The 24,018-nt window shown below is 38.5% G+C and overlaps 1 protein-coding gene across 16 annotated transcripts in view; it reads right to left on the bottom strand.

Moving 5' to 3' along the window:
• Positions 1-24,018, bottom strand: part of HUWE1 (HECT, UBA and WWE domain containing E3 ubiquitin protein ligase 1) — a 153,637-nt gene that overhangs the window by 69,030 nt on the left and 60,589 nt on the right. For all 16 annotated transcript variants that reach the window (XM_045537607.1, XM_045537610.1, XM_045537606.1 and 13 more), the window contains 15 exons: positions 23,698-23,797; positions 22,266-22,366; positions 21,175-21,325; positions 20,916-21,043; positions 20,166-20,306; positions 19,887-19,992; positions 17,874-18,047; positions 17,226-17,327; positions 16,686-16,766; positions 9,435-9,541; positions 9,005-9,182; positions 8,093-8,184; positions 7,163-7,395; positions 1,660-1,717; positions 237-413 (listed from right to left, as the gene is read on the bottom strand). In XM_045537607.1, coding sequence (XP_045393563.1) covers positions 237-413; positions 1,660-1,717; positions 7,163-7,395; positions 8,093-8,184; positions 9,005-9,182; positions 9,435-9,541; positions 16,686-16,766; positions 17,226-17,327; positions 17,874-18,047; positions 19,887-19,992; positions 20,166-20,306; positions 20,916-21,043; positions 21,175-21,325; positions 22,266-22,366; positions 23,698-23,797 — 1,929 coding nt within the window. The remainder of the gene's footprint in view (positions 1-236; positions 414-1,659; positions 1,718-7,162; positions 7,396-8,092; positions 8,185-9,004; positions 9,183-9,434; positions 9,542-16,685; positions 16,767-17,225; positions 17,328-17,873; positions 18,048-19,886; positions 19,993-20,165; positions 20,307-20,915; positions 21,044-21,174; positions 21,326-22,265; positions 22,367-23,697; positions 23,798-24,018) is intronic.

Genomic DNA, 24,018 nt, shown 5'->3' with positions numbered 1-24,018 from the left:
TAAATTCAAACATGTTAAAACTACACACCAAACTCTGGAACAAAGAAAAAATACTTTGACTTTTCAGTGAGAAATAACATGACACACTATATATCAGTCACAAAATTCACTTTTAGAACACAAATTTATTCATTATTTTTTAGTTGAAGGGAGACCACAGTAAAAACATATATACAGAAGTATTGCAAAATTGATTTCTAAAAAGAAATGAAAATATTTGGCCAGATGCTTCTTACCAATATGGATTTGCAGACACCTGCAACAGCCTGACAGGCAGCAGATGTGGGAAAGTCAATGGGCAGATTGGGAAGACCCAAAATGGTAACCAAAGGCAAGAGTCCTTTCTGATTCACAAATTCCTGGCAGTGGTCATCTGTTGTATTGTTGCTCAGAATAGATTCCACAAATTTCATCTAGGTAATAAAAATTTTTTAAAAGTTAGAGCCTGACACTTGGAACTAAAAGGCCAGCTTGGAGTAAGGACAGGGGTATACCGCCTTGTAGTTGTGAAATCAGTATTTTGTACAATACTAAAACCTCAGGTACACAGGGTTAGATATATGATATGAACCCTAAAACATCCAGGAAATAAAGGATAATTACAACTTCTTCCCGATCTACCTTTTCAACCACAAGAAGAGTCAGATAATTTGAGATAACAGAGAAGTTAAGTGACTTGCTTAGGGCCAACACTATGAATTAGTGGAAGAATCAGGTCTAATCTTTTAATTTGCTCACTTAGTGTTCCCTGAAAGATAATATGCCACTTCTCCCTGAAGGCAAATATCATGGATCATTTTCTGCAAATGTGCTTATAAATTCAAATGAAACCTGGAACTCCAGATAAGTTTGTCCCCCCCCCAAAAGCATTTTTTAAAGAGTAAGAAAGTAAAATGTCGGCAACATACACATAGGCACAAGAGAGACTATCTCTGGAAGTCTTGGGAGTGCTTAATAGACTAGAACAAATGTTTACAGGGCTTTCCCTTATTGGTAAACAGTTCTGGGAAAATTTAAATTCTTCACTTTTTCCTGTGAGATACTCAGGAAGTTAAAAGAAAAGGTCACAGTGATTAAAAAAAAAAGAGGGGGGGGAGAAAGAGAAAGGGAGAGAGAGAAGTTAATGGGGGAAAAGGGGAAGTAATGGGGAAAAATTATGTTTGGACACATTTGGAAAACATAAGTTGAACATCCCTTATCCAGAATGTTTGGAGACCAGAAGTGTTTTGGATTTTTTCAGGTTTTGGAGTATTTGCATTTACAGTATAGGTTAAACATCCCAAATCTGAAACATCCACTGAGCATTTCCATTGAGTGTCATGTCAACACTCAAAAAGGTTCGAAATTTGGAGCATTTCAGGTTTAGGGTGTTCAAACTATACTAGACGGGTATAACAAAGCCCACTCTGTTTGGATTCTGATGGGGAATGGTAATAAATGAACAGAAAACTGGGACTAAAAGGAGGGGGGGAGCATGTTGACTAATCTTTGGCAAACCAGTCTAACAGAACAAAAACAAAAGGTTTGCACATCTTTCCCCTTCACACTTTAAGGGTTATAGCGAAAATACATATGGAAATTACTGGACTCTTTGATAACCCCACATATTTTCCAGAAAAGCACACACCTTTACTCAGTTTGCCCTACGATGTATCTTACCACATTAAGGATGTAATCCATGAGGGGAATAGGAATACGTTCCTCTGTACCAACAACCCTGTTAAGGGAGAAAAGAGTGAGTTACACAGAAATTCACAATACCAATGCAGGAGAACAAAGTGAGGAAAGGGACACAGTATGAAACTCGAGGCCTTTTTCTAACTTAGGCTCATAGTCTTTAGTACATGAGTCTTTAGACTCACACACCATAGTGGTGGGAAAAGAGAGCAGGGTTTAGAGTATAAAGGGAAAACCCAAGCCTTTAAAAACTCAGCATTTGTATCTATCACAAAAGAAATTATCCTATCTTAGACAAACTACTGTTGGAGGAATTCATCCACATGAATATATTAAAAATAAGTTAAATTAAAAGATCACTGAAATATTTGCATAAAGAAAGGGACCGGACAAACACATTAACATATTACCATGTTCTTACATCAGGTTTAAAGTTATAGAAAGTAGGAAATGGAATTTAATTTTGTCCAAAAATCCATACTTGAATAAAGCTAACACTTAAGGCCTCCTCTCCTAACAATCTACTTGCAGCATGACAGTTCCCAAATTGTCCAAAAACTGATCAGGTCTTCTGCCTTTTCAGTTGCTTCAATGCTGCACTGCAGATGAGAAGGCTGCAAAATGCCATAGCTGCAGAAAATGTGGCTCAGTGCTCAATGGCTACATCATGGCTTTTGCAACAAAGTACAGAGGGGGAAAAAACCCCACATGGTATATTGAAACAAAACAAAATATATCTCTAAGATAAATCCCAGGAAAGAACAAATCTTAAGTAGAAAATGAAACAGTTTGGACACAGGCCCTTGAAACAGATTTGGGAAGGGGGAATGGAAGGGAAGGGGCAGAGACAGAAGTGAGAGGTAGGGGAAGAGAAGGCAAGAAAGTTGGCAAGAAGCTAATAGTTCTCATCTCTGAGCAAGACAAAATGTGAATAAAGATTTTCCAGGCACAAGAATGTTTGGCAGTAAAACGTAGAACAGACAGAGTAGAGAGGCATCATGAATGGCTTCAGTGATAAAAAATATCCATAGGTAGGGTTTGGATAGGATGTTGTGAACATCCTTAATGAAAAAGTGGGTAACAACTTCGTACAAAAGGAGTAGACCTATAAGCCAAGATTAAAATGATTCCACAAGAAGACCACAAGCCCTTCCTTGACTATAAAGTTCTTCCTCAGAACCACTGCAGCATTCCCTGTTACTTATACCGATTATGCATCCCAGCTTGGCCTTACCTCCTTGGAAAGAACCTAGAGATCCATCTCTACAGCTAAGGAGCAAAGGCGTAGCTCCAGCCCAGTGAGACATCTGTTCCTTTGCAGAAATGGTAAAAAGGCTATGTAACATAATAAAATGGGACCTAGACACGTCCTTCATTTGCTAGATGGAAATTGGGGAGAGTAACAGGAAAGAAAACGAACACTGGTTCTTTTTTTTTTTTTTTTGAGACAGAGTCTCACTCTGTTGCCCAGGCTAGAGTGCCGTGGTGTCAGCCTAGCTCACAGCAACCTCAAACTCCTGGGCTCAAGCAATACTCCTGCCTCAGCCTCCCGAGTAGCTGGGACTACAGGCATGCGCCACCATGCCCGGCTAATTTTTTCTGTATATTTTTAGTTGTCCATATAATTTCTTTCTATTTTTAGTAGAGATGGGGTCTCACTCTTTCTCATGCTGGTCTCGAACTTCTGAGCTCAAACAATCTGCCCGCCTCGGCCTCCCAGAGTGCTAGGATTACAGGCGTGAGCCACCGCACCCGGCCCTAACACTGGTTTTTAATACAACTCCAGGAACAAATTTGTTCAGTGACCAATTTTCTCCCTATCCTTCTCTTTGGCTTCCAGGCCTAAAAAGCCATATATAAGAATACTAAAAATGATCAACTCTTTCCAACAGAACTCCACCCACCAACTGGGTTCAAGAAAAGGCATTCTAATCCTAATCTTATTTGAAAATCTGGCCCGTGGCATCTTTGAAACAATAAAAGACTACATTCCCACGATGAACGGAAGTAATTTAACATAACTGTCCAATTAAAAACTTCCTGACTTTCTCCCTTCCCCAAAACACATACACATTCCCAAACTTGATTTTACTCTGGTTAATTTTACTTGAGTATTTATGGTGGGGGAGCCCCTAATCAGACATAAAGGAGGAGTCCAATTTTGCATCATAGAACAGTGTATCTTGGGGTTATTTTTGGTGGGGGTGGGGTGGGGCGGGTAAGTGGGTGTTTTTTCCAGTTCTTGAGGAGACAGCAACTTTGGCAAAGGAGCTCTCGTGGGCCACATTTCAGGGAACAACTGATTCTCTGCACTCATTGCCTTTAAAACCCAGACAATTGCTATTTAAGTTCTAAAGACCACGTGGACTTACATAACCCATTTCTTTTAAGTTGCTCAGCAGAGGTAGGTGGTAAGCTAGGGACACTAAATGGAATCAACCACAAAATGAACCATGATGCCAACTACAAATCCTGGTTACTCACTGGCAAATATATTCATCCCCAACAATATCAGATTTTATGGGTTCAAACAATTTAGAAGGCAGAAGAAAGAAGCCAAAAGTATTTAGAAGTACTTGTGATGAATGCTTCTGAATGTATTAATAGAACAGTACACCTCATGTATTTGGAGTAAACTACAGTGCATAAATTTCCTTATTCCAAATCTCCAGCACAAAACCATGTATCTCAAGATCATATACAAACACCATTTTCAAATACTAGCTGCTGGTTTTGGAAAAAATAAGGAAAAAGAGCACTTTCTGAGCCTGGAATCAACAGGAGAATGGATAAATGCTGTACAATGTTCATATAATAGAATACTACACAGCAATGAAAAGTAACAAGCTGAAGATAAATGCAACATGGACGAATCTCCAAAACACAATGAGCAAAGAAGCCAGATACAAGAAAGTACATATATCAGATATGATATATACGTAAGACTTCATTTATATGATCATTCTATTTATACATGTTTTTGAATAAGCACAATTATTCTATGTTGATAGAAATAAGATTAGTAGCTACTTCATTTTGGGGTAAAGAAATTGGAAACTCAAACTCTGCAGTTTACTATATGGGACTCTTACCTCAATATATATTGATAAAAAATTAATCTTCTCTGTGTATGTACGTAAGGCTTTGGAAAACAGATGATGGTATAGGAAACAAATTTGTTTGGGAGTCCCAGTGAAGAATTTTGGATTTTGGGGAGGGGATGCACAAGACTTTTGGGGTGAAGGGTGACATACATTACAAATCTTTCCAAGCCTCTTCCACATACTGGCGGAAAGTATACAACCACTCCCCCATAACAACTGCCTGGGATAAGGAGATAAAAGAAACTTCCCTTTTAACATATTGTGGCTTTCAAAATGAGCCTAAGTTGAGACACTCTCCTGCTTTTTCTTCCAGCCCACTTAGTGACCCAATCTAGGCTTCTGAAGAATGCTGAAGTGAAAAAGTATATGTATGTGTCAACGTCTGTGAGACTCTTGGATGTGTTACGTGAACAAGGTTGTGATGAATACCCATGTAATGTCCTTTGCATCTTAGAAGCTGTATCAGGTCTTGAACTCCCAGCCTTAAGCGATCCTCCCACCTGGGCCTCCCAAAGCGCTGGGATTACAGATGTGAGCCACTCGTGGCTGGTTACATCTGGATATCATTAAAGGTAGAGTATTAATGCTGTTGCTCTCTATTTCTACTTTCTCTTCATTCTCAATTCACGTTTCATTAGGCCGAGCTCCCTGGCATTTAAGACTTAGGGAATCCTTAACCTAATGTTCTTTATGCGTTCCATTAAATAAACACTAACTGATTACCTACTATATACAAAGTGTTGGGATACATTACCAAATGAGCGAATGTCCCTGTCCTTCAGGAGCTTATGGATTAGTGAGGGAAACCAGAAGCATATACAATAATTTTTAAAAAACTATCTGAAGAACACAAGATTGACTTCTCAATAGGAAGTAAATGGAAAAGCTCCTTTACGAATGAGACATTTGAGCTGGCCTTGCAGAAAAGAAGATAAGATGATGTGGGAATGGGGATAACTGTGGATAGAACACAGTGATACATGATATCCCAAAAAAGGCATGGAGAGTGAACAAATGAGGGCAGTGGAGAAAATGTTTTTACTGTGACAGCTTGATATCTGCATGTGTTAGATCTAAGGTATCTGTAAGATGCTCACGTAGAGAAGCTATATGCAGACAGATACACACAGCTTGACTTAAAACCACCGCCACCACCAACACCCACGTTTTAAAAATCTTTTCCTTATCTGTAACCAGGATAAGGAACCCCACCTAAGCAGAGTCACTCACAATCAAGGGTGTGGCAAAGGAAGCACCAAGACTCTGACTCCTTTGCAAAAAAAAGTCTTGCTGTTTTCCAGGGTGCCCACCTCTTCCAGAAAGAGAATATTTTAAAGAAAATAGAAGATGTTGGTAGAATGAAGGTAGGTTTGCCTTATCAGACAGAGTAAGATATCTGCTTAACAAAGCAATGCACTTAGTAGATAATGCCTCTCTTCTGATACCCACAGGCTCATTACTATCTAGAGTTCCAAGAGGATATACCAAGTTTTGGATTCTGGGCCTTTGCCCCTATTGTCTACTTCCACCCTAATATTCTCTTCAGTCCCAAGCCATCCTTCAGGACCAGCTCAAATCCATTCATATCCTAAAATGCCCATGCTTTTCTCAGAACTACTTATTTACACACCAGAAGAACACTTATTAGGTGACTGAATGTATGACTATCCAGAAGGCTCACTCCCACTTCCAGCACGAAAGTCATTTAAAGTTATAGCCAGAGTTACAGTTCATCCCATGTGTGAATACTGTAAGCTCAAAGAGCCTCACAAACTATCGACTACCAGTCAGTAGCCTTTAAGCAATCTGCTCACTCCCAATCCAGGTAGTCAATTCTTATGTAGAACAAACCTTAAATAAATACAAATGAGAAGGAAAATCTGCTATGCCAGGTTACAATCATACAGTACATTCCAAAACTTTCTTTCTAATTTATCTGGAATGAATAGATAGTAGCCAAATGAATGAAAACAAAAAACAACCAGCAACAATGAATCCCTGCACCTCTTAAGGACTTCTTAGGAAATAGGCTTCAAAAGTGTAATGTGTTTCATATGTGTTTGAAACAGTCAATGATGTGGAATATCAAATCAACAAGGGGAAAATAAAGCTCATTAACTAATAGAGTGAATTATGATTCAATTTCATCAATATCTTTTAAGAAAGATAGCTTCTTAAGGCAACCAATACAATTAAATACCAAACCACGAATGACACATTAAGGGTCACAGTAAAGAAAAACTGTACACTTTTAGGGTCAGAAAGAACCTTAGAATGATCTAATACAACTGTCTCACTTGTCAGAGATGAAAGTGACACTAAGAGAGGTAGTAACATGTCCAAGATCACAAGGCTAGAGAACCTGTCTCATAAACACTTACTGCTGATTAGGCTCGTTTTCATTCTGCTGGGTAGAAGTAAAGCTCTGCTGGGTCGAATTAAAGCTCTGCATGGCCTGAACTTCCTCTTCCTCCTCATCCTCACTAGAGGCTTCTTCTGCTGCATGGTTAGATCTTGGGGGAGGAGCACTGGCAGTGCCATCTGCTTTCTGGATTGATGGCTTCTGACAGATGTATTTAGGGTCTCTTCCAAGATTACAGATTTCTTCAAGTAACTGAAAGGCACAGGAAATAAGATTACTTACTAATAATTAAGGAATGGGGGGATGACTAACATTTTGGAAGCATTTTCTATGTGCTATATATTTGCCCAAACACTTTATATTCATCAACTCTATTTTATATACAGAGGAACAGAAGTTCTGCAAAGTTAAATAATTTGTTCAGGGTCAGCATGGCTGTTTAAGTGACTGACTGATCTGACTCCCTGTCCTAATTCACCAAACACCAGGAACTCAGATACCAGTTTCAATAATCCTAGAAGGCAACTGGTAGGGCTAATAAATGTGGTGGTAGTAGTGGTGGGGATCAAGAAACAAAGACTAGAAGGGGTAATATGCTTTTATAAACAGAAGCTAAGCCTTGTCTGCTTGTCAATAACACATATAAGAAAGCAATGTGTAGAAGTTTACATTAAATAGAGAAATTGTTTTTATAAGGAAAACAATTCTCAATCTGGAAAAACTGAAATTCATAGAGATTTCTACGATGAACTAAAATGACTTTTTTTTTTTTTTTTTTTTTTGGGCAAAGGACCAACCCAAGGACATGGAGAAAATAAAGCAGACATAATGTTCTTATAAGGAATAGTCTGAGAATCCAAACAAACTCCAGTAGGCCAAACCTTTTCTAAAAACTCCCCCTCCACCGCTATCTCATGCCCATGGTCACAGCCTTATTATCACTTTCTACCTTAATGATAGCAGTCGTTGCATCTGTTTTGAGGGTGGGCTGATGTCTCATGAGCTCATCGACAGCACTCCCCAGGTTGGATGCAGTATCCCCTTAAAGCAAAAAATCAACTGTTAGACTGAAGAAAATAGAGCTTGTGCTCTTTTCTGTGCCAACATAAGGTGGAAAAAAGAAATTTAGCTGGTGGTCATGATGTTCTAATGCCATAATTTCTCTAATGAATTCACATCAGTCCCCATCCCCCGAAATCACTAGGGAGGAAGAAGGAATCAGTCTAGTGAACACATTTTAAAGTAATGATGTGTGCTGTACCCTACCCTGGCAATCTCTACTGTTGAGTTCCAAACTAGTATTGCATAGAGAGAAGAAAGACAGGAAGCCTAAACCATTAACCCTCTTGGCTGCCCCAGTGAAAAATGACAGTGGCTAGAATGCTGCAGTGGTGGCTACAAAGCACATTTTTGAAAATTGGAATCTTTGTGGAGCCCTACGCTCTTGCTAGTAATTCCTTAATGATCTGGTCTCAAGTTCACTGAGAAGGAATCTCTTCATTTGTGACTATCTCAGAGAATGAGATATTAGAATATCAGATTACCAGGACCAACACCTCAGGACTCTATATTTCTCATTGCTGCTGACTAGATGGTGGATCTGGAAATCTACCACTGCTGCCTAATACCTGTTTTTTAAACCAGTACCATGATAGTACAACAGTCAACTGTTGAGAAGCATGGAAATGTCATGAGTGGAGAAGCTAAGGATGAGGTATTCCTTTCTACCTGCAATAGAATGTACGGTGATAATTCCCATTAAGCTTTGAACACCTAACCAAAGAAATGATGTGAGGTCAAGGAAAGGTTTTCTTGCCAAATGAACCAATTTTCTATTATAAAAGAAACCCTAGTGACTTACCAAGGGGATCAGAACTCCTCCTCCTCCGCATGGCTGGGAGGTAATCTGGAGACAGAAGAACTTTGAAGAGACGTTCAAAAGGCTGACATTGTACAAAAGACTGAAGACCTCGGGCATTCAAGCAGAGTGCACTGAATACATTTGGGAGGGAGCCAAGGACTTCACGGGTGGCAGGAACCTATAGAGAAGACAAAGTGAGCTTGAACGCAACTAAAAGGGTATAGATGCTAGGAAAACCAGGCCAGGGGTTTCACACTGAGAGATAGAAGGAATTTTGACTACCAGGTGCCAATTAGATTCAATACTACATACACAAGACAAGAGATGGGATTTTCATGTCATAAGACTGCTTTTCAAGTATGTGCTGTGTGTGTATTGAGGGGAGGGCTATGCAAAGAGCATGCTCTACAGAGCAGCAGAAAGGACTCACATCTTTAATAAGCAGAGCATGCAGCATGACATCTGTCAATCCATTGTCCTGGAGTGAAGACAGCAGTGATGGTTCTTGAAATACAAACACAGTCACCACTTCAGTAGCTAAAAAAAAAAGATGAGAACATACGGGAAACTGAGAGATTCCTTACAAGACATCAAAGGCTTTAAAAAATACATTCTCAATAATGTATAACAATTTAAACACTTGTGCTTACTATGAAATGAAAGATCCTAATACTTACTCCATCAGAGATTAATTAAGAATTTAGTGACTACACTTCAAGATTTTTATGGGTGTATTTTTGCATAAATGAGGTTATACTGTAACATATTTTGCATTTTTTTCTCCCAGCTGTCATACCATATAATCTCCCAACTATTCCCATTCATTTTGAATGGCTGCATACTTTTCTGCTAAATATGTGTACCACCATGTATATAACTAGTCTCCTAAGTTGTGGGTTTGCTGGGTTAAAGTGAATGCAAACTGATGAAAATGGACAAACTGTCTTCTAAAAAGGCCATTCAGCAATTTTAAACTACCATTAGTGGTATAAGAATCCTTGGGATATTAACCTGACCAGTTTTTGACACCGTAACATTTAGAAATGTGCAGTACTACTACCAAAGTTTTTGGACCATGCCAAAAACCCCATTCAAGAGGAAATAGTACAGCATTAATTAAAAAACAACAAGACAAGCCAGGAATAATTAACAGAAAAAAGCAGAATTTAATGAAACTGAAAGGGAAAAACATCAACAATTTTAACGAGTAATTAGCTTTCTGAAGACAGTGGAAAAGCGTATAAGCCTATGGGAAATCTAATGAAGAAAAGGACAATAATACACATTAGCAGTGAGAAAGAAGATTTAATTGGATACAGAAAAAATAACATTATTCTACAAAGTATATGCTAACAAGTGAAACATGCTTTTGTAAGAAAATGTCATAAAAAAATCAACTCTCAAGAAGTGATAGCAAAGCAGACTAGATCAATAACGAAGAATTTTTAAAGTAAAACAACCCAAGTAACAGAGAGGCACCAAGCCAAGAATTTTATATGTGAGAGTTATTAATCCTTCTAGGAACAATTAAGGTTTCCCAACTCATTTTATAAGGCTAAAATAACTCTGATTTAAAAACCTGGCGCACTCACACACACACACACAATATCTATAAACCATATATAAAACAAACTCATTTACAGTGATGCCTAAGATCTAAAAGAAGCCAGAGGATTTTCAGTTCAAACCGAAGCACTTCTAATTATCCCAAATGACAGCTGAATGGTAGATATATAACAATTACCAGGGAGCAACAGTTGTCACTGGGCTTTGGGATTCCAGGTGAGTTATAAACTTCTGAAAAATTTAAGTCCTTTATTGGGTTCCTACTGGTATATGACGACATACCCATCCACTGACTTACAGTTGTACAAATGCAATTCTACAGAGTTACTAAAATTGAGTATTTTATTAGAGGTTAAGACATTAAATCTATTATTTTATTAAGAGGTCTAACTATATAGTGCTATGTCACAATGCCACTGTGCACTGGGACAGTTTATTCCCTCTTTAAAAAATATTAATAGATGACCAAGAATGAGAATTAAAAATAAAGGGTATACACATGAACAAAGGAATCGGCTCTGGGTGGAACCAAGCAACTGAGTTAAAGGACAGAAAGGTAGTAACTATGGTAGGCCTATTACTTATATAATAGAGCTTCCAGGAGAGAACATGTAAGTTAAAAGGAATCAGAAATAGAAAAAAATTTCCAGAAGCAGGAAAATATACTCAGATAGAAACAGGAACTAGTCTGATGACATGGTTATCTATATATGGAGCATTAGAATACAGTGGAGAAACATCCACCAAATTCTGAAAGAAAAGCATAACACCTTAAAAAGTATCCAAGGATATACTTCAATAAAATTGAAAATGAATCCAAGAGAGATAAAGTCAAAGGTTACTAAAAAAGAAAAGAAAAAGGAAAAGAAAGAAAATATTGAGAAAAGAGAAAAGGCAGGCTGAAGGTGTTATTTTTGTCCAGTTTGGCAGAAGACAGAGTAAAAAATTTAAAGTTTAAAAGTCAAAAAAGAATGTAAGGATAACCATTACAAAAAAAGGAATGAGAAAATAATACAAGATTCAGAAAATTTTTTAAAAAGCAAAAAACATGACATTTTGGGCTGGATGAAAAATAAGCAAACAAAAAAACATTAACATTAAATGGCAATAAGAGAAATAACCACTAGGGACTATAAGAAATATGATGACAATGTTGAAAATTTCTCCATTTAAATAAAAAGGCACAAAAATACCCTAATAAATCATTCTGCTGAAAACAAATTAAATGCTAAACACTTGAAAAATCTTTTAAAATATGAAGAACAAAGCAAATTATAGCCAAAGGCCCAAACTAAGTGAAAATGAGAATTCAGAGACTTGAGGCTTTTGTCTTCAGGGTAACCTTGGTTTTCAAGAGTGTTTAGAGTACCATGGTTGGACACAAAAGCAGAGGGACATACCTTTACTGAGGAGGAAATCCTGTAAAAATGGAGTCTATTTAACACACGCCTGCTTTCTACCCCACAACCAGGTTATTTCTGATAAAGGATGGGAATCAAGGGTCAGCCTACCCAGAGAGCTGGTTGCATTCACTTTGGTACTGGAGGATACCTCGATGAAGGTATGTCCATTGTTCATATTTTTACAGATTTGTGAGTGGTAGCTAATGACCTCACTGTTCTTTCCTGGTCAGTGAGCTGAAAATAATTATATTGAGGATCATCCTCTATGAGGTCTTCACACTGGGACTATACCGCTGCTTAGACTTCATATATTACAATTTTAGAGTCTCCCATGTCTCAGCTCATACCAAGGCTGCCACAGAGGAAGCACATTTTAATGTGACAGCTGACCAACTGTTTACACTTTTCAAATAAGCTCAGATATTATCCCTGCTCTTGGTTCAATGGAATGAAAACTCTGGTCATCACAATCCCTGGGCCCAAATGCCATAGCATCCCCATGCCAGTAGCCCCACGCAAACCCTAGCCTCCCAATTATGATCTTTGCACCTTGTCCTGTCATTGGCACCATCACCAACTAGAATCCATACACACAGGTGAACACCCCTTCTCTCACTGGCAAATCAATTTTATTGGGCCACTGCCCTAATCTGCTGGTACAAACTGCAAATGACTGATTATTATACAGGCCTATTCTTGGCTTATCCTTCCTGCCATGCTACTGCTGACACCATTATTGTAGGATTCAGCAAACGTCAGTTCCCTTTGGGCTTCCTGATAACACTGACTCTGATCAGGGTACACACATTTGTACCGCTCATTTAGTCTGGGAATATGCCTTAAAACAAGGCATCACACCTTGGAGCTTCCGTTTTTGTTTTATTGTTCACAGATAGCAGGCCTAATAGAGACATAATGCCTATTCCATGCTCTGTTAAACTTACAAAATGGATAGTGTTCTCCTAAGTGGTTCCTTCTTTTGCCCACTGCCTTAGTTACTGTGAACTCTCAACTTTTAAGTTGCATGACGTCCTAGCAAAATGTAAGTAGTGCTTCCTTTTGTCCCCTTTCCAGCCACAAAAAGGGACACTTTCCATCTGTGAGTCTATAATATCCAAGTAGAATCCCCTCCTCACTTGATGATGCCTCCCTTTTTGATCTTGGTGTAATTCAGGATCTCCTGGTGGAGAGGCACCTGGATTGAAAGTGGATAACAGAATGGGATCCACTGAAAATTGAGGGTCCTCACCCTCACAGACTATCTGGTATGCTATATGCAAAGTCTCTGCCAAAGTCGTTTCCATATATGATGGTTTAAAGGTTTGCTAAGTGGAGGTCCCTCTTTGTAGGAAATGGAGGACTCAGTGCCTGCCAGGTCCCATACTTACAATGGTATGGTTCCTCCAAAAAGGAAAGGAAGATCTTCAAGTTCTTCTCAGGATCAATATTCTTAAATAGGATGTTAGTTCTGGATCCACCTTATTACAGAGATATTTAATGGGAGGCCACCACAGGATCTGGGATGGCAATGCCTGTGGCTCCCATAATAAAGTGGCACCTCCAGTATGCCAAAGCCTATGTGTCACAGGCCTTGAAATGTCACTGTGGAGTGTTCTGGCTCTAGTTGGCCTGGCTATATCTCACCTGGCTCATAGCCTTGGGCTGGTATTCTACCACTCTAGCTCAATACCAAACTTCTTGAGCTACTTTTTGCCCATGCTGTGATTCTACTTGTTTGAGGTACTCAATCAGTCCATAGGTCCCCATAAGAAATTACTCCATAACTCTTGTAGGCAAAGGGATAATGATCTTCAGTCACTTTTGCAATGATTTCTCAAAAGCATAAAATTCTGCATTAAGGTTTCAGGGCCAGCCAAGGACTCCTATCAATTCAGCATACTAATGCATCCCAGATGATGATGTAGCACAGTTGCTAATTCCAGCCTCAGTGCTGACACCCCGGAGATGTTATCTGCCTGCCCTCATCTCTCTCATTATAACTCCATAGCCCCATCAGTTCTGACTTCCCCTTGGTTTGACAGCCATCCCACACTTCACTCTCTACTATTCCACAGTCACTCCCTGTATTTCCTACTTTCCTCAACCTGATAACATATATATAATAGTAGCAGGGAATGTCACCTAAGTGCTAAACCTTTAGTAATGTTAATACGTATCCTAGCCCACGCTACCACTATACAACTAAGTCTTGCTCCCTTGGAAGTCTTCAATATTCATATTGACCACCTGTCACTATCTCCGGTTAAGCAGTCAATAATGCTATTTCTAGCCTAGCACTGGCATCAGCTAGGCTAGAAATGGCACAAGCAGACCTGAATAGATAATGTGAGAAATAAGGCAGAAGATCAGAGAGAAGAAAGGGCAGTTGGGAAGTTAAAGGGGATACAGGTGGGTCTGAAAGTAGTGTAGAAGAGCTAGGGGTTGGAGACAGGAGGAGAGAAGTTAGAATCTTTATGTGGTGGGTTTCAGCATGCAATTATTACAGCAGGACATCATGACCTCACCAGGTACTTTCTCCTTAACTTCCCCTTATGGACTCCATGTCCTTCCCAGACTCTCCCACCAAATGATAGCACATACAATGATGTCCCCCCCACTGAGACTATTTTATCCTCGCATGTCTGCCCACTAGAAACTCCACCTTCCAACACCCTATACAGCCTGACCTGCGTCCTATGGACATTTCTTACCCAGGGCACCTTAGATCCAACTAGAAAGTCTAACTGTTGCATCAAGTCTTGCCACAAAAGGGAGCACTGGGCCTCATCAGCATCTTTAGCATAATATGCATAACTTTAGGTATTTCCAATTTTGTTACACAGACTCAACTCATACAGGCTATTCAGACAATGCCATAACTCCTGGCACACCACATAAACAGCTCAGGCCTTAGAAGCTCTCAAAGCACTCTGGTTGCTATGACAGCTGATAACAGATTGGCATTTCAAGGTGGAGTCTGTGTCTTAAAGGGACCTCCTCCTGCACATGGGTCAATAATACAGAAAAGATACCCAGAAGAGTTCAACAAATAAAACAAACCAAAATAGCCAATTATCTTACAAAAATACTCCAAGAGATTCTCAGTTCCCCTTGATTTTCTCTCCTGGCTATCTCCTTCTGCCTCGGTTTAGGCCCTATACTATCATTTAGGGAACTGAAATAATAATTGCTAATCTAATTATTTGGGGCTGGCTTTGCAAATTTGGTCTCTCTCAAGTATATTTACAGGAAACCTGGGAGGTTGCTACGCTAACTCAAATGTCAGAGATGAATTACGAAGACCATAGGGAGGGGATTTGGTCTTCCACTGATGTCTAATTTAGTGCTCATTTCCTGCCTGTGTTCCCCACTGCCTGTATTATCCTGATAGGGCTCACCTACTCTTCCCATCCCAGCAGAACATATGTCTTCTTGCTGCCTCTTTTAAACTTTCCCTTTATTAAAAGATGCCTGTGTACTAACTTTTCTCTCTCTGTGTTCTGAGCTTTTTACTAAAAGAGAGCCATTCTCCCTGACCCTGGCCTTGGGACTTACCCACCTGTGAAACAAATCTTTTTTTCATCATGCCAAAAAACTACTGTCATGAATTTTGCCATCTGATCCTAACCATGTCATGGTGGAGTTGTTACAACTTAACAAAATGTCCTCAACCTGATAAAAAGGAACAAAAATCTTCAACACAAAATCCTCTGCTAACCTCATACTTAACGGTAAAATATTAAATGCTTTTCCAAGTTCAGGAAAAAAGCAAAGAGGCCCATTCTTACCACTTTTATCAGCACTGTGAAATATTTGCCAATGCAATAGGACAAAAAGAGGGCTTAAAGATCATAAAGAAATATGCACATAGTAAAGACTATGTAGACTATCCAAAGAAATCAACAAAACAATTATGAACGAATAAGTGAATTTTGCAAGGTCACAGGATACAAGACTAATATACAAAAACCCTAAATTGCTTCAACAAAGGGGCAAGGAAGTATCTATGTTGTAGTACCAAAACTATGCCCTTCACACTCTGAACTATAAAAAACAATGCCTGCTACTAGTACAGGGAGGTTATCCCTATTTCCACATCTCCCACTAAATTCCTGTAGAGTTTTAGAAGAATTCTAGAACCCAATGTATTTAGCACATTGTCCCAAATGTTACTCAATAAACGTCTCTTAATAAAAATGAGGTTTTAACAATAGCAATAATCAAAGCAATGCCAATGTCAAAATACAAAGACGTTTCCGCAAATAACTACAAAATACCCATAGTTCCCAAAACTGCATTTTCTACAGTGCAAAACAATTTTCTACACTACCGTTTGCAGATCTGACATTCAATTCTGAGAATGAAAACCATTCCCACTGGATCCCCAAAGGTTACAGACTAACCACTGAATAAAGCCATGTTTTTAAAAAATCACACTTGAAGCATAAGTATAGCACAAATAAGCCAAATGTATACTACTACTACTTATTACAAATGATTCACAATGCACTGCTTATAGAAGGTACATTTGGCATTCAGGAAATGTCTATTTATTTAAAACTGAAATCTGACCTTTATTTCATCACCAATAAGATGTATAATTGCACAGGGGACAAATGTGGACAGTAAAACCCTACAAGGATATAAAACACACAGAGAGACCTCTGGTAGGTTATGCCAGCTTGGTATAAGCAACTATCAACTCTACTTACCTAGGAGGAATAGTGATGGGCCATAGTATTCTGCATTGCTGATGATGTGTTTCAGGGAGGTAGGCAGAGAACCATCCATCACTAGAGAAAAGTGAACATTAAGGAGAATATGATCAGTCTGGGAGTAGTAGGAGACATGGAGACAATGAAGCAATATGCTACGTATACCACACTGGTAAACAAAGCCTATACTGACTCCAATCTAATGACCCTTACTTGTCTTCTTGTATTTTAATATTTATTTTCTGTCCACGCATTAAGCTTTCTAACAGTGGGTCAAAAAAAGAACACAGAGTTAGAGAGGGGTAGTAAGATGGAAGTGAGCATAGAATCAAAAGATGGAAAAGGTGGGAATCATTATGAAAACAGCTAAACAACCCTCAGGTCCAGGAAAAATAATAACAAACAACTAAAAGCTATTCAAAATAGCATGGCCTTTTCCTAAGCCTGCCTTTAATAAAAGATGTTAGGAAAGTACGAAAAGGACCAATCTCTCAGAGAGTCAAACATCCTTCAAAAAACATATCTAGAACCAAATACCATGCCGTATGCCATCTGAGAAAGCAGGGTCTTGAATGGCCTTCTTGAGGAAATTTAACATGGATTTGAGAAGTGCTGCTCGTTGTGGAATACACTGGACTCCTGGAGGGGGAGAAAGATAAGAGAATCATACTGGGTTCACCATGAAACCATAATGAGCAGGTACATGAAACAAAATTTTAAGAAACCCATATACAGTAAAACAAAACTAGCAGACATTCGAACTGAGGTCCCTGAATGTTTGGAAGAATACTTAAACTTAACTAAGCACTGAAATTAGAAAAATAAATCACCAAGGATAGCACAAGATCAATGCTAAAATTAAAAGCCTAAAGTAAAAAAGAAAACTTACAAAGTAAAAAGGCTCAGCTCTTTGAATCTCACTCAGTTCCCATTTTGGATATTATTAATATCTGTCCTCCAACATGGTTGTTTTGATAATCAGTGTGTGCATTGTTGGAAAACTATAAAATGCTATGAAACGTATGTTACTATAAGAACACGGAACACCAGAGCAGTGAAGGAATATGCACAGTCACAGGAAAGTAACCTCCCAATATACCAAGTAAGTTCTGCCTAAAGCCCTCTTCTTTATTAGTTTAATAATTCAGTCACTAACAAAAACTGAGTATCTATGTGTGTACACACCAGGACGGGGACCAGGACCAGGACCAGGACCGGGACCGGGGCCAGAGCCAGAGCCAGAGCCAGAGGATATGCTAGTGCTGCTACTGGAACCTGCAGTTGCTCTTAATTCAACATCTAGCCGGTGCTCCACGGAGATGGATGAGCCTGGACTGCTTTCCATAGTCACATCTGCAACTAAAGTACAAGTTATAACAAAAGAAATTTATTAGAATAAAAGTTACCATGAAAAGAAAGATTTTGTTAGAGAAAATTTCTTCCATTAAGGTGAGATATCAAAATGAAGAATTAGGATATTGGACCCTAAAATGAAAATGTAAGTTTTCCACAAATAGAAAGGTATTTAACATCACTAGTTATTCAAAACATGCAAATTAAAAACAATCCTACAAAAAAGCCCTTCAATATTTCTTACCAATCAAATTGAGGGAAAGGGGAAACAAGTAAAATATGCAATTTCACATACTGTTTGGTATTCTATAGATAGCAAGTAGAGCTTTTCAGGAGGCTAATCAATAACATATAAAAAGCATTAAAACATTAATACTCAATTTACTGATCTGGAAGAACGTCTATGAAACACTGAATGAACAATGGAAGTAACAGTATGTTTATGGTCTCATATTCCCGTTCTAAAACACTATATACTTATGTCAACATGTATTGGAATACACATTAAAAAGCCTGGTAAGAACCACATGAAATTAGTGCCTATGGTGGGTGGGTGAGCACTCATTTTTACTTTATACATTTGAATGAAATAATTTTCATTAATTGAGCATAAGATACATAATCATTTCTTATAGTTTATAAAATTTATCAAAGCCTCATTAGTGATACCACTGTTTACATTTTGAAATATTTTTTTCCAATCTTTTTTATACATATACAAACACACAACATACGGGACACACAAACTCTTGGTTTTTGTAACTTGCTTTTTCACTGAATGTATACATTTCTCTAAGTGTAATCAAAATCACCTGGATTGGCTGTGTTAAATATGCAGATGTCCTGGTCTCCAGCTGCAAACTTACTAAATCAAGCATTGTAGGTGGGGGTTTGCACTCTGGGATCTCACCTGTGAACTCAAATGCCAGCGTGTGCACAATAGACTAGAAACAGAAATGGGGCAAAGGGGCTACTAGGGATGGCAATATGCATAGATAACTGTGTTCAGAAATAAAGACAGAAAAAAAAAAAGAAAAGCAACCTACATTTAGTGTAAAGAATGGAAGCATTATAAATTCTAATACTTCTATTATAAGCATAAAAGATACATGTAACAACCTGGGTCATAAAGACAAAATTAGTTTAAATTCTAATAAAGCTGTTTTGGGGAATAGCACCGCCCCCCATACCACTATTATGAACCACGCTAGGCGGGGATTGGAGGTAGGGAAAGCTTAAAAAAAAATAAAAAAGACACAGTACACCTAAAGATTAAGAATATTTGGTTTTCTTTCTTTCTGATTTTATGATTTAAAAGTTGTTCCCTACTCAACAACCTTTTCTCTTCTCCTCCTTTCTTGCTTCAAAGTAGCTAGATACAATTTTAAAGTTCCTGTTTTAGAGTCTCTGTATCTTTACCAAGCACATTTTAAACACCTAGGATGTATTAGGTAGGCACTGCAGTGAAAAAGAGATTATCCTGACCCCATGGCACTTATTACATTTTAGTGGGAATAAGACAATAAATCAATACATAAGAAAATATGGATTAAGAGATAAAATAAAACAGATTAACATCATAGGGTGACTGTTGGGGTCGCCTGCAGCTCTACCATCTGGCTTCATCCTTCATCTCTATTCCAAAACAACTTGTATGTTCCTTTTCTGATTATTCTTAATGAAAAACAACTTGCAAAACATTTGTGTGGAAAAACATTTTTGTTTCTGAATATACATATTCAACTGAGTTGTGTACTTTAGAATTTAAAAGGAAGAGTGAAAATTTGGGTGAGATGACAGGAAAATCTCGAGCACAAAAATACTGAATTTATAACTATTATTTACCATCCATATCAGTTTCCATTTCTTCTCCTTCTTGAGTAGTACTGGGTCTCTGGATCTTTGGCTTGATCACAAATGGACATTCTTTTCGGCACAAATCTACTTCATGCTACAATCAAAGGAAAAGCAGTAATAAAATTCTATATATATTTCAGGGATTAGAATGCTGCAGGCAAAAACAGAAAAGGGAAAAGATGGCTCTTTTGTGTTATTAGGACAGTTCCTAGGATTAGCTCTCACTGGGTGTTAATTCTATGCAAAGTGTACCTTATATAATAATACCTCAAGTCTATAGATGAAGATCGAAAGTCCACTATGGGATTGAAATGCTGCCATGTCCAGATTGGTGATGAGGTCAACCACTCTGACAGCTCTGGTGACAAATGTTATCTGGTCCTGTTCATCACCAAGAAACTTTATGACCTATCAGGGAGAGAAAGGCATTAAAAAAATGAACTGAAAAGACACAAAGTTCTAAAAATTGTATTCTTTTGTAAATATGCAGTATGAGGCCTCAGGGAGGCAGCACAGTACAAGGGGAAAACATGGGTTTGATTTTTGGTGCTGGTTCTATGACTTCTGGGACTCAACCTCCTCTGAGGTAACGAGGACATCAATTACTTTGCAGGATTAAATAAAATATGTAGGGGGAAAAAAGCCGGTGACCAGCGCCCAGCAAGCACATAAGTAAAAGCTATTACTATTAGAGCACAATTTACAAAGTACCTTTACATACATTTTCCTTGGGGTCATGCCTAAGGTCATGATAACACGGGGCAATGTCCTGACTAGTATCCAGGGCCTCCTGATCATGCTGGACTATAATAAATTCTTAATAATGGAAGTAGCTGCTCTTAAAGGTTGTTAATGAAATAATTAGAAGGCCAAACTAGAAAAATTATAGTATCACTTTTTCTACGTAAGCTTTCCTATGTTATCTGCTCTCACCGTGAAACATTCCAACCTTGTAACTATACACCCTCTCTTAGTTGATTTCCCCACAAATGTATTTTTTTAAAAAAAGTACAGCACCTTCAGTAAAGCTTCCATCATTCCACAGGAGACCAAGGCTTCGCCACCAGCATCATAGCTGGCCAGATGGTATAAAAAAGAGAAGAGAGCAGTGGCAAACTGGTGAGGGTATGGATCCATGGAAGGATCTACAAGGGAGGTGGGGAGAGGGAGAGAAACAGCAAGCTCAGAATTTGGTGTTAAGCCGGCAGGATGTTAAAGACAAAAGCAAAGGGCAGGGGTTCTCTCTTTACCTAGGATAATCACCATCAAAACTTACCAATCATGGCCTGGATACAGTTCCGTACAAGTACAGGCAAAAATCCATGGTAGGAGGCAGTTCCAGTACAGTCGATAATACTGCTGAGTTTGGGAGTTCTCTCCAAGTGAACAATTGATGTTAATGTTCGTAAAGAAGCAGCTTTAATCTCCTATGAGGAGGTAAACACAGCATGTGCCAAATAAGAAGTAGATGGCTGAATCAAACTCAAGTCACTAATATCCCAAAGTCTAAAATTTAAGTCACTCTACTGGTGATTGCCTGAGGAGATGGAGGTCTGTTGAGAGTAACAATGAAAATCCGGCATTTATTAATTTTGCATCCTAATACCCAAAAAGGAAGAGAAGTAACATGGACAAGTTTCCCCTTTGAGTTCTTTCTCATTCCCAGGGAAAAACCAAAAGGCAAATAGGTATGAATATGATATACAGAGGGACTAGTAATACAGGATTCTTATTTCGAAAATCTGCGATATTCCAAAATTTGAAACTTTGAGTACTGACATGACGCCAGAAATGGAAAATTCCACACTTGACTTCATGTGACAGGATGCAGTTAAAATATACAAAATTATTAAAAATATCATATAAAACTCAGCTGGGCACAGTGGCTCATGCCTGTAATCCTAACACTTTGGGAGGCTGAGGTGGGAGGACTGCTTGAGGTCAGGTGTTTGAGACCAGCCTGAGCAAGAGCAAGACCCTGTCCCTACCAAAAAAAAAAAAAAGAAAGAAAGAAAAATCAGCCAGGTGCCTGTAGTCCCAGCTACTCGGGAAGCTGAGGCAGGAGGATGGCTTCAGCCCAGGAGTTTGAGGTTGCGGTGAGCTATGATGATGCCACTGTGCTCTAGCCTGGGTGACAGAGCGAGACCCTGTCTCAAAAAATATATATAATACAACTGCCTTCAGGCTATGTGTATAAAGTGTATATGAAACATAAATCAATTTCATGTTTAGATTAGGTCCCATCCCCACGATATCTCGTTGTGTACATGCAAATATTCCAAAATAAAAAAAAAATATGAAATCCAATCCGAAACTTCTGGCCTCAAACATTTCAGAATAAGGGAGATGCAACCTGTAAATACTTACCATAAGCTGCTTATCTGTTATCTGAAGGACATCTACCAACTCCTCTATCAACCCATTATACAAGATACTGTTTGCTGATTCCTGCAAGGCATTGGAATACACTGCAAAAGGAGAAACAAACGCTTTAGGCAAGAAGGCAGCGGTCAGGCCACTGCCCAATGACAAACCTTTTAGTACCTACAGATTCTGGGGAAGCATTTCCTTGCCAACCAGCACTGGAGGGCAGAATCACTGAATTCTAGAGGACTGCATCAAATACAACGATAAACTCTAAAAAGCCAATGAATCAACAGATTCCCCTAATAAAGGTATTGGTAGTCTTGAGCAAGGATTTTGGGGGATGAAAGTAGGGAAACAGAATGATGATTTAATTTTTCATATCATAACTTGATATAACTCCACTATTCCTGGGTCACAGACGTCCATGTTATTAGCCTCTTCATATGCTTCTGTTTCCACTGCAAACACTTTCATAAGCCGTAAAAAACAGAATCTATGGACTATTGCAGACTAAGTCAGAAATTTTTGTGATGCTGTAGTAAAACCTGAGAGTGCATGTAATCCACTTTCAATGAATTTGACACTGAGTTACTGGACATAGTCCCCTGAAGTGTAAACTAATGGGATTTAAGCACATTCATTTAATTTTCAACAAACATTTTGTGAGCACCCACTAACATGCCAGAAGTTATGCTAGGTATGATGAGTACAAATTCAAGAGCAGGACTGTCACAGCAAGGAAGTCACAGTTTAAAATAACAAACAAACAAGTAGTAAAAATGAAAGTTGGTAATAATAGCACCAGTTACCATTTCATACCTCCTATGTGCCTAGCCTGTGCTACGTTGCCTTCTAGGTTTTCATTTAATTCCCAGACCAGCCCATAAAGTGTTTTCTCAATATAAAATGAGGAAACTGAGGCTGAGAGGATAAACATGCGGCTAATAATCTGTAGAATCAGGGTGAGAGCCCAGGACTGATTCCAAAACCACGTATTTTCTATTCTACTACCCCCCCACAGTAAAGGAAGTTAAATGAACAATATTGACTACTTAATAAATATTTTCTAACTTATTTCAAAATTATACCCCTGAAAGGATGGGAGAGGAGGAAGATGAAATGCCAAGAAGAAGAGTAGGGGCCAGTGGGAGATGACTACATGCATACTCATGGGAAAAAAAAAAAAGAACAAAACCAAGACTAAACCCATGTGACATGTCAATAAGCATCATTGTCTCTTTCTGGTCCAATATTAAGGAGCTCAAGAATGATGAATGAATACAATGAACACTTGGAAGGCTGGCAATTTCATAATTTAAGTTGCTACCTCGGTAACTACAACTAGCCTCAGAGCAACAAAGATGGATAACATTCAAAGGAAATCAAGTCCAAACTGCCTAATTAGGGCCTGTTAATTATAGTATTCTCTTACCTAATATAGATATTGCATGCAGTCTGGCCTGAACAGCTTGTAATCGCTTCCTGTGATTAGAAAAGCCATGAGCCAGCCGTATATGTGTAAATAACAGCATCTGTAGAAAGATAAGATCTATATTTTAAAAAAGTCAATGGAAAAGGTGAATATTCTTTCTGAGGGCTAACTCATATCTGCTGGGCTGCTTGGTAAAATGGTTTACTGTTCCTACTGCTAAGGTATCAAACAGAACTGATTCCATCGACTCACAAGTTATAGCTGACAAAACGGGAGTGATAAAACAGAGGCTCACAGAATCTTAATATCCCAATGTAAGCC

Source organism: Lemur catta, chromosome X (genome assembly GCF_020740605.2).
Source record: "Lemur catta isolate mLemCat1 chromosome X, mLemCat1.pri, whole genome shotgun sequence".
Classification (NCBI taxonomy): domain Eukaryota; kingdom Metazoa; phylum Chordata; class Mammalia; order Primates; family Lemuridae; genus Lemur; species Lemur catta.
This window is presented reverse-complemented; position numbering and strand designations above follow the sequence as displayed.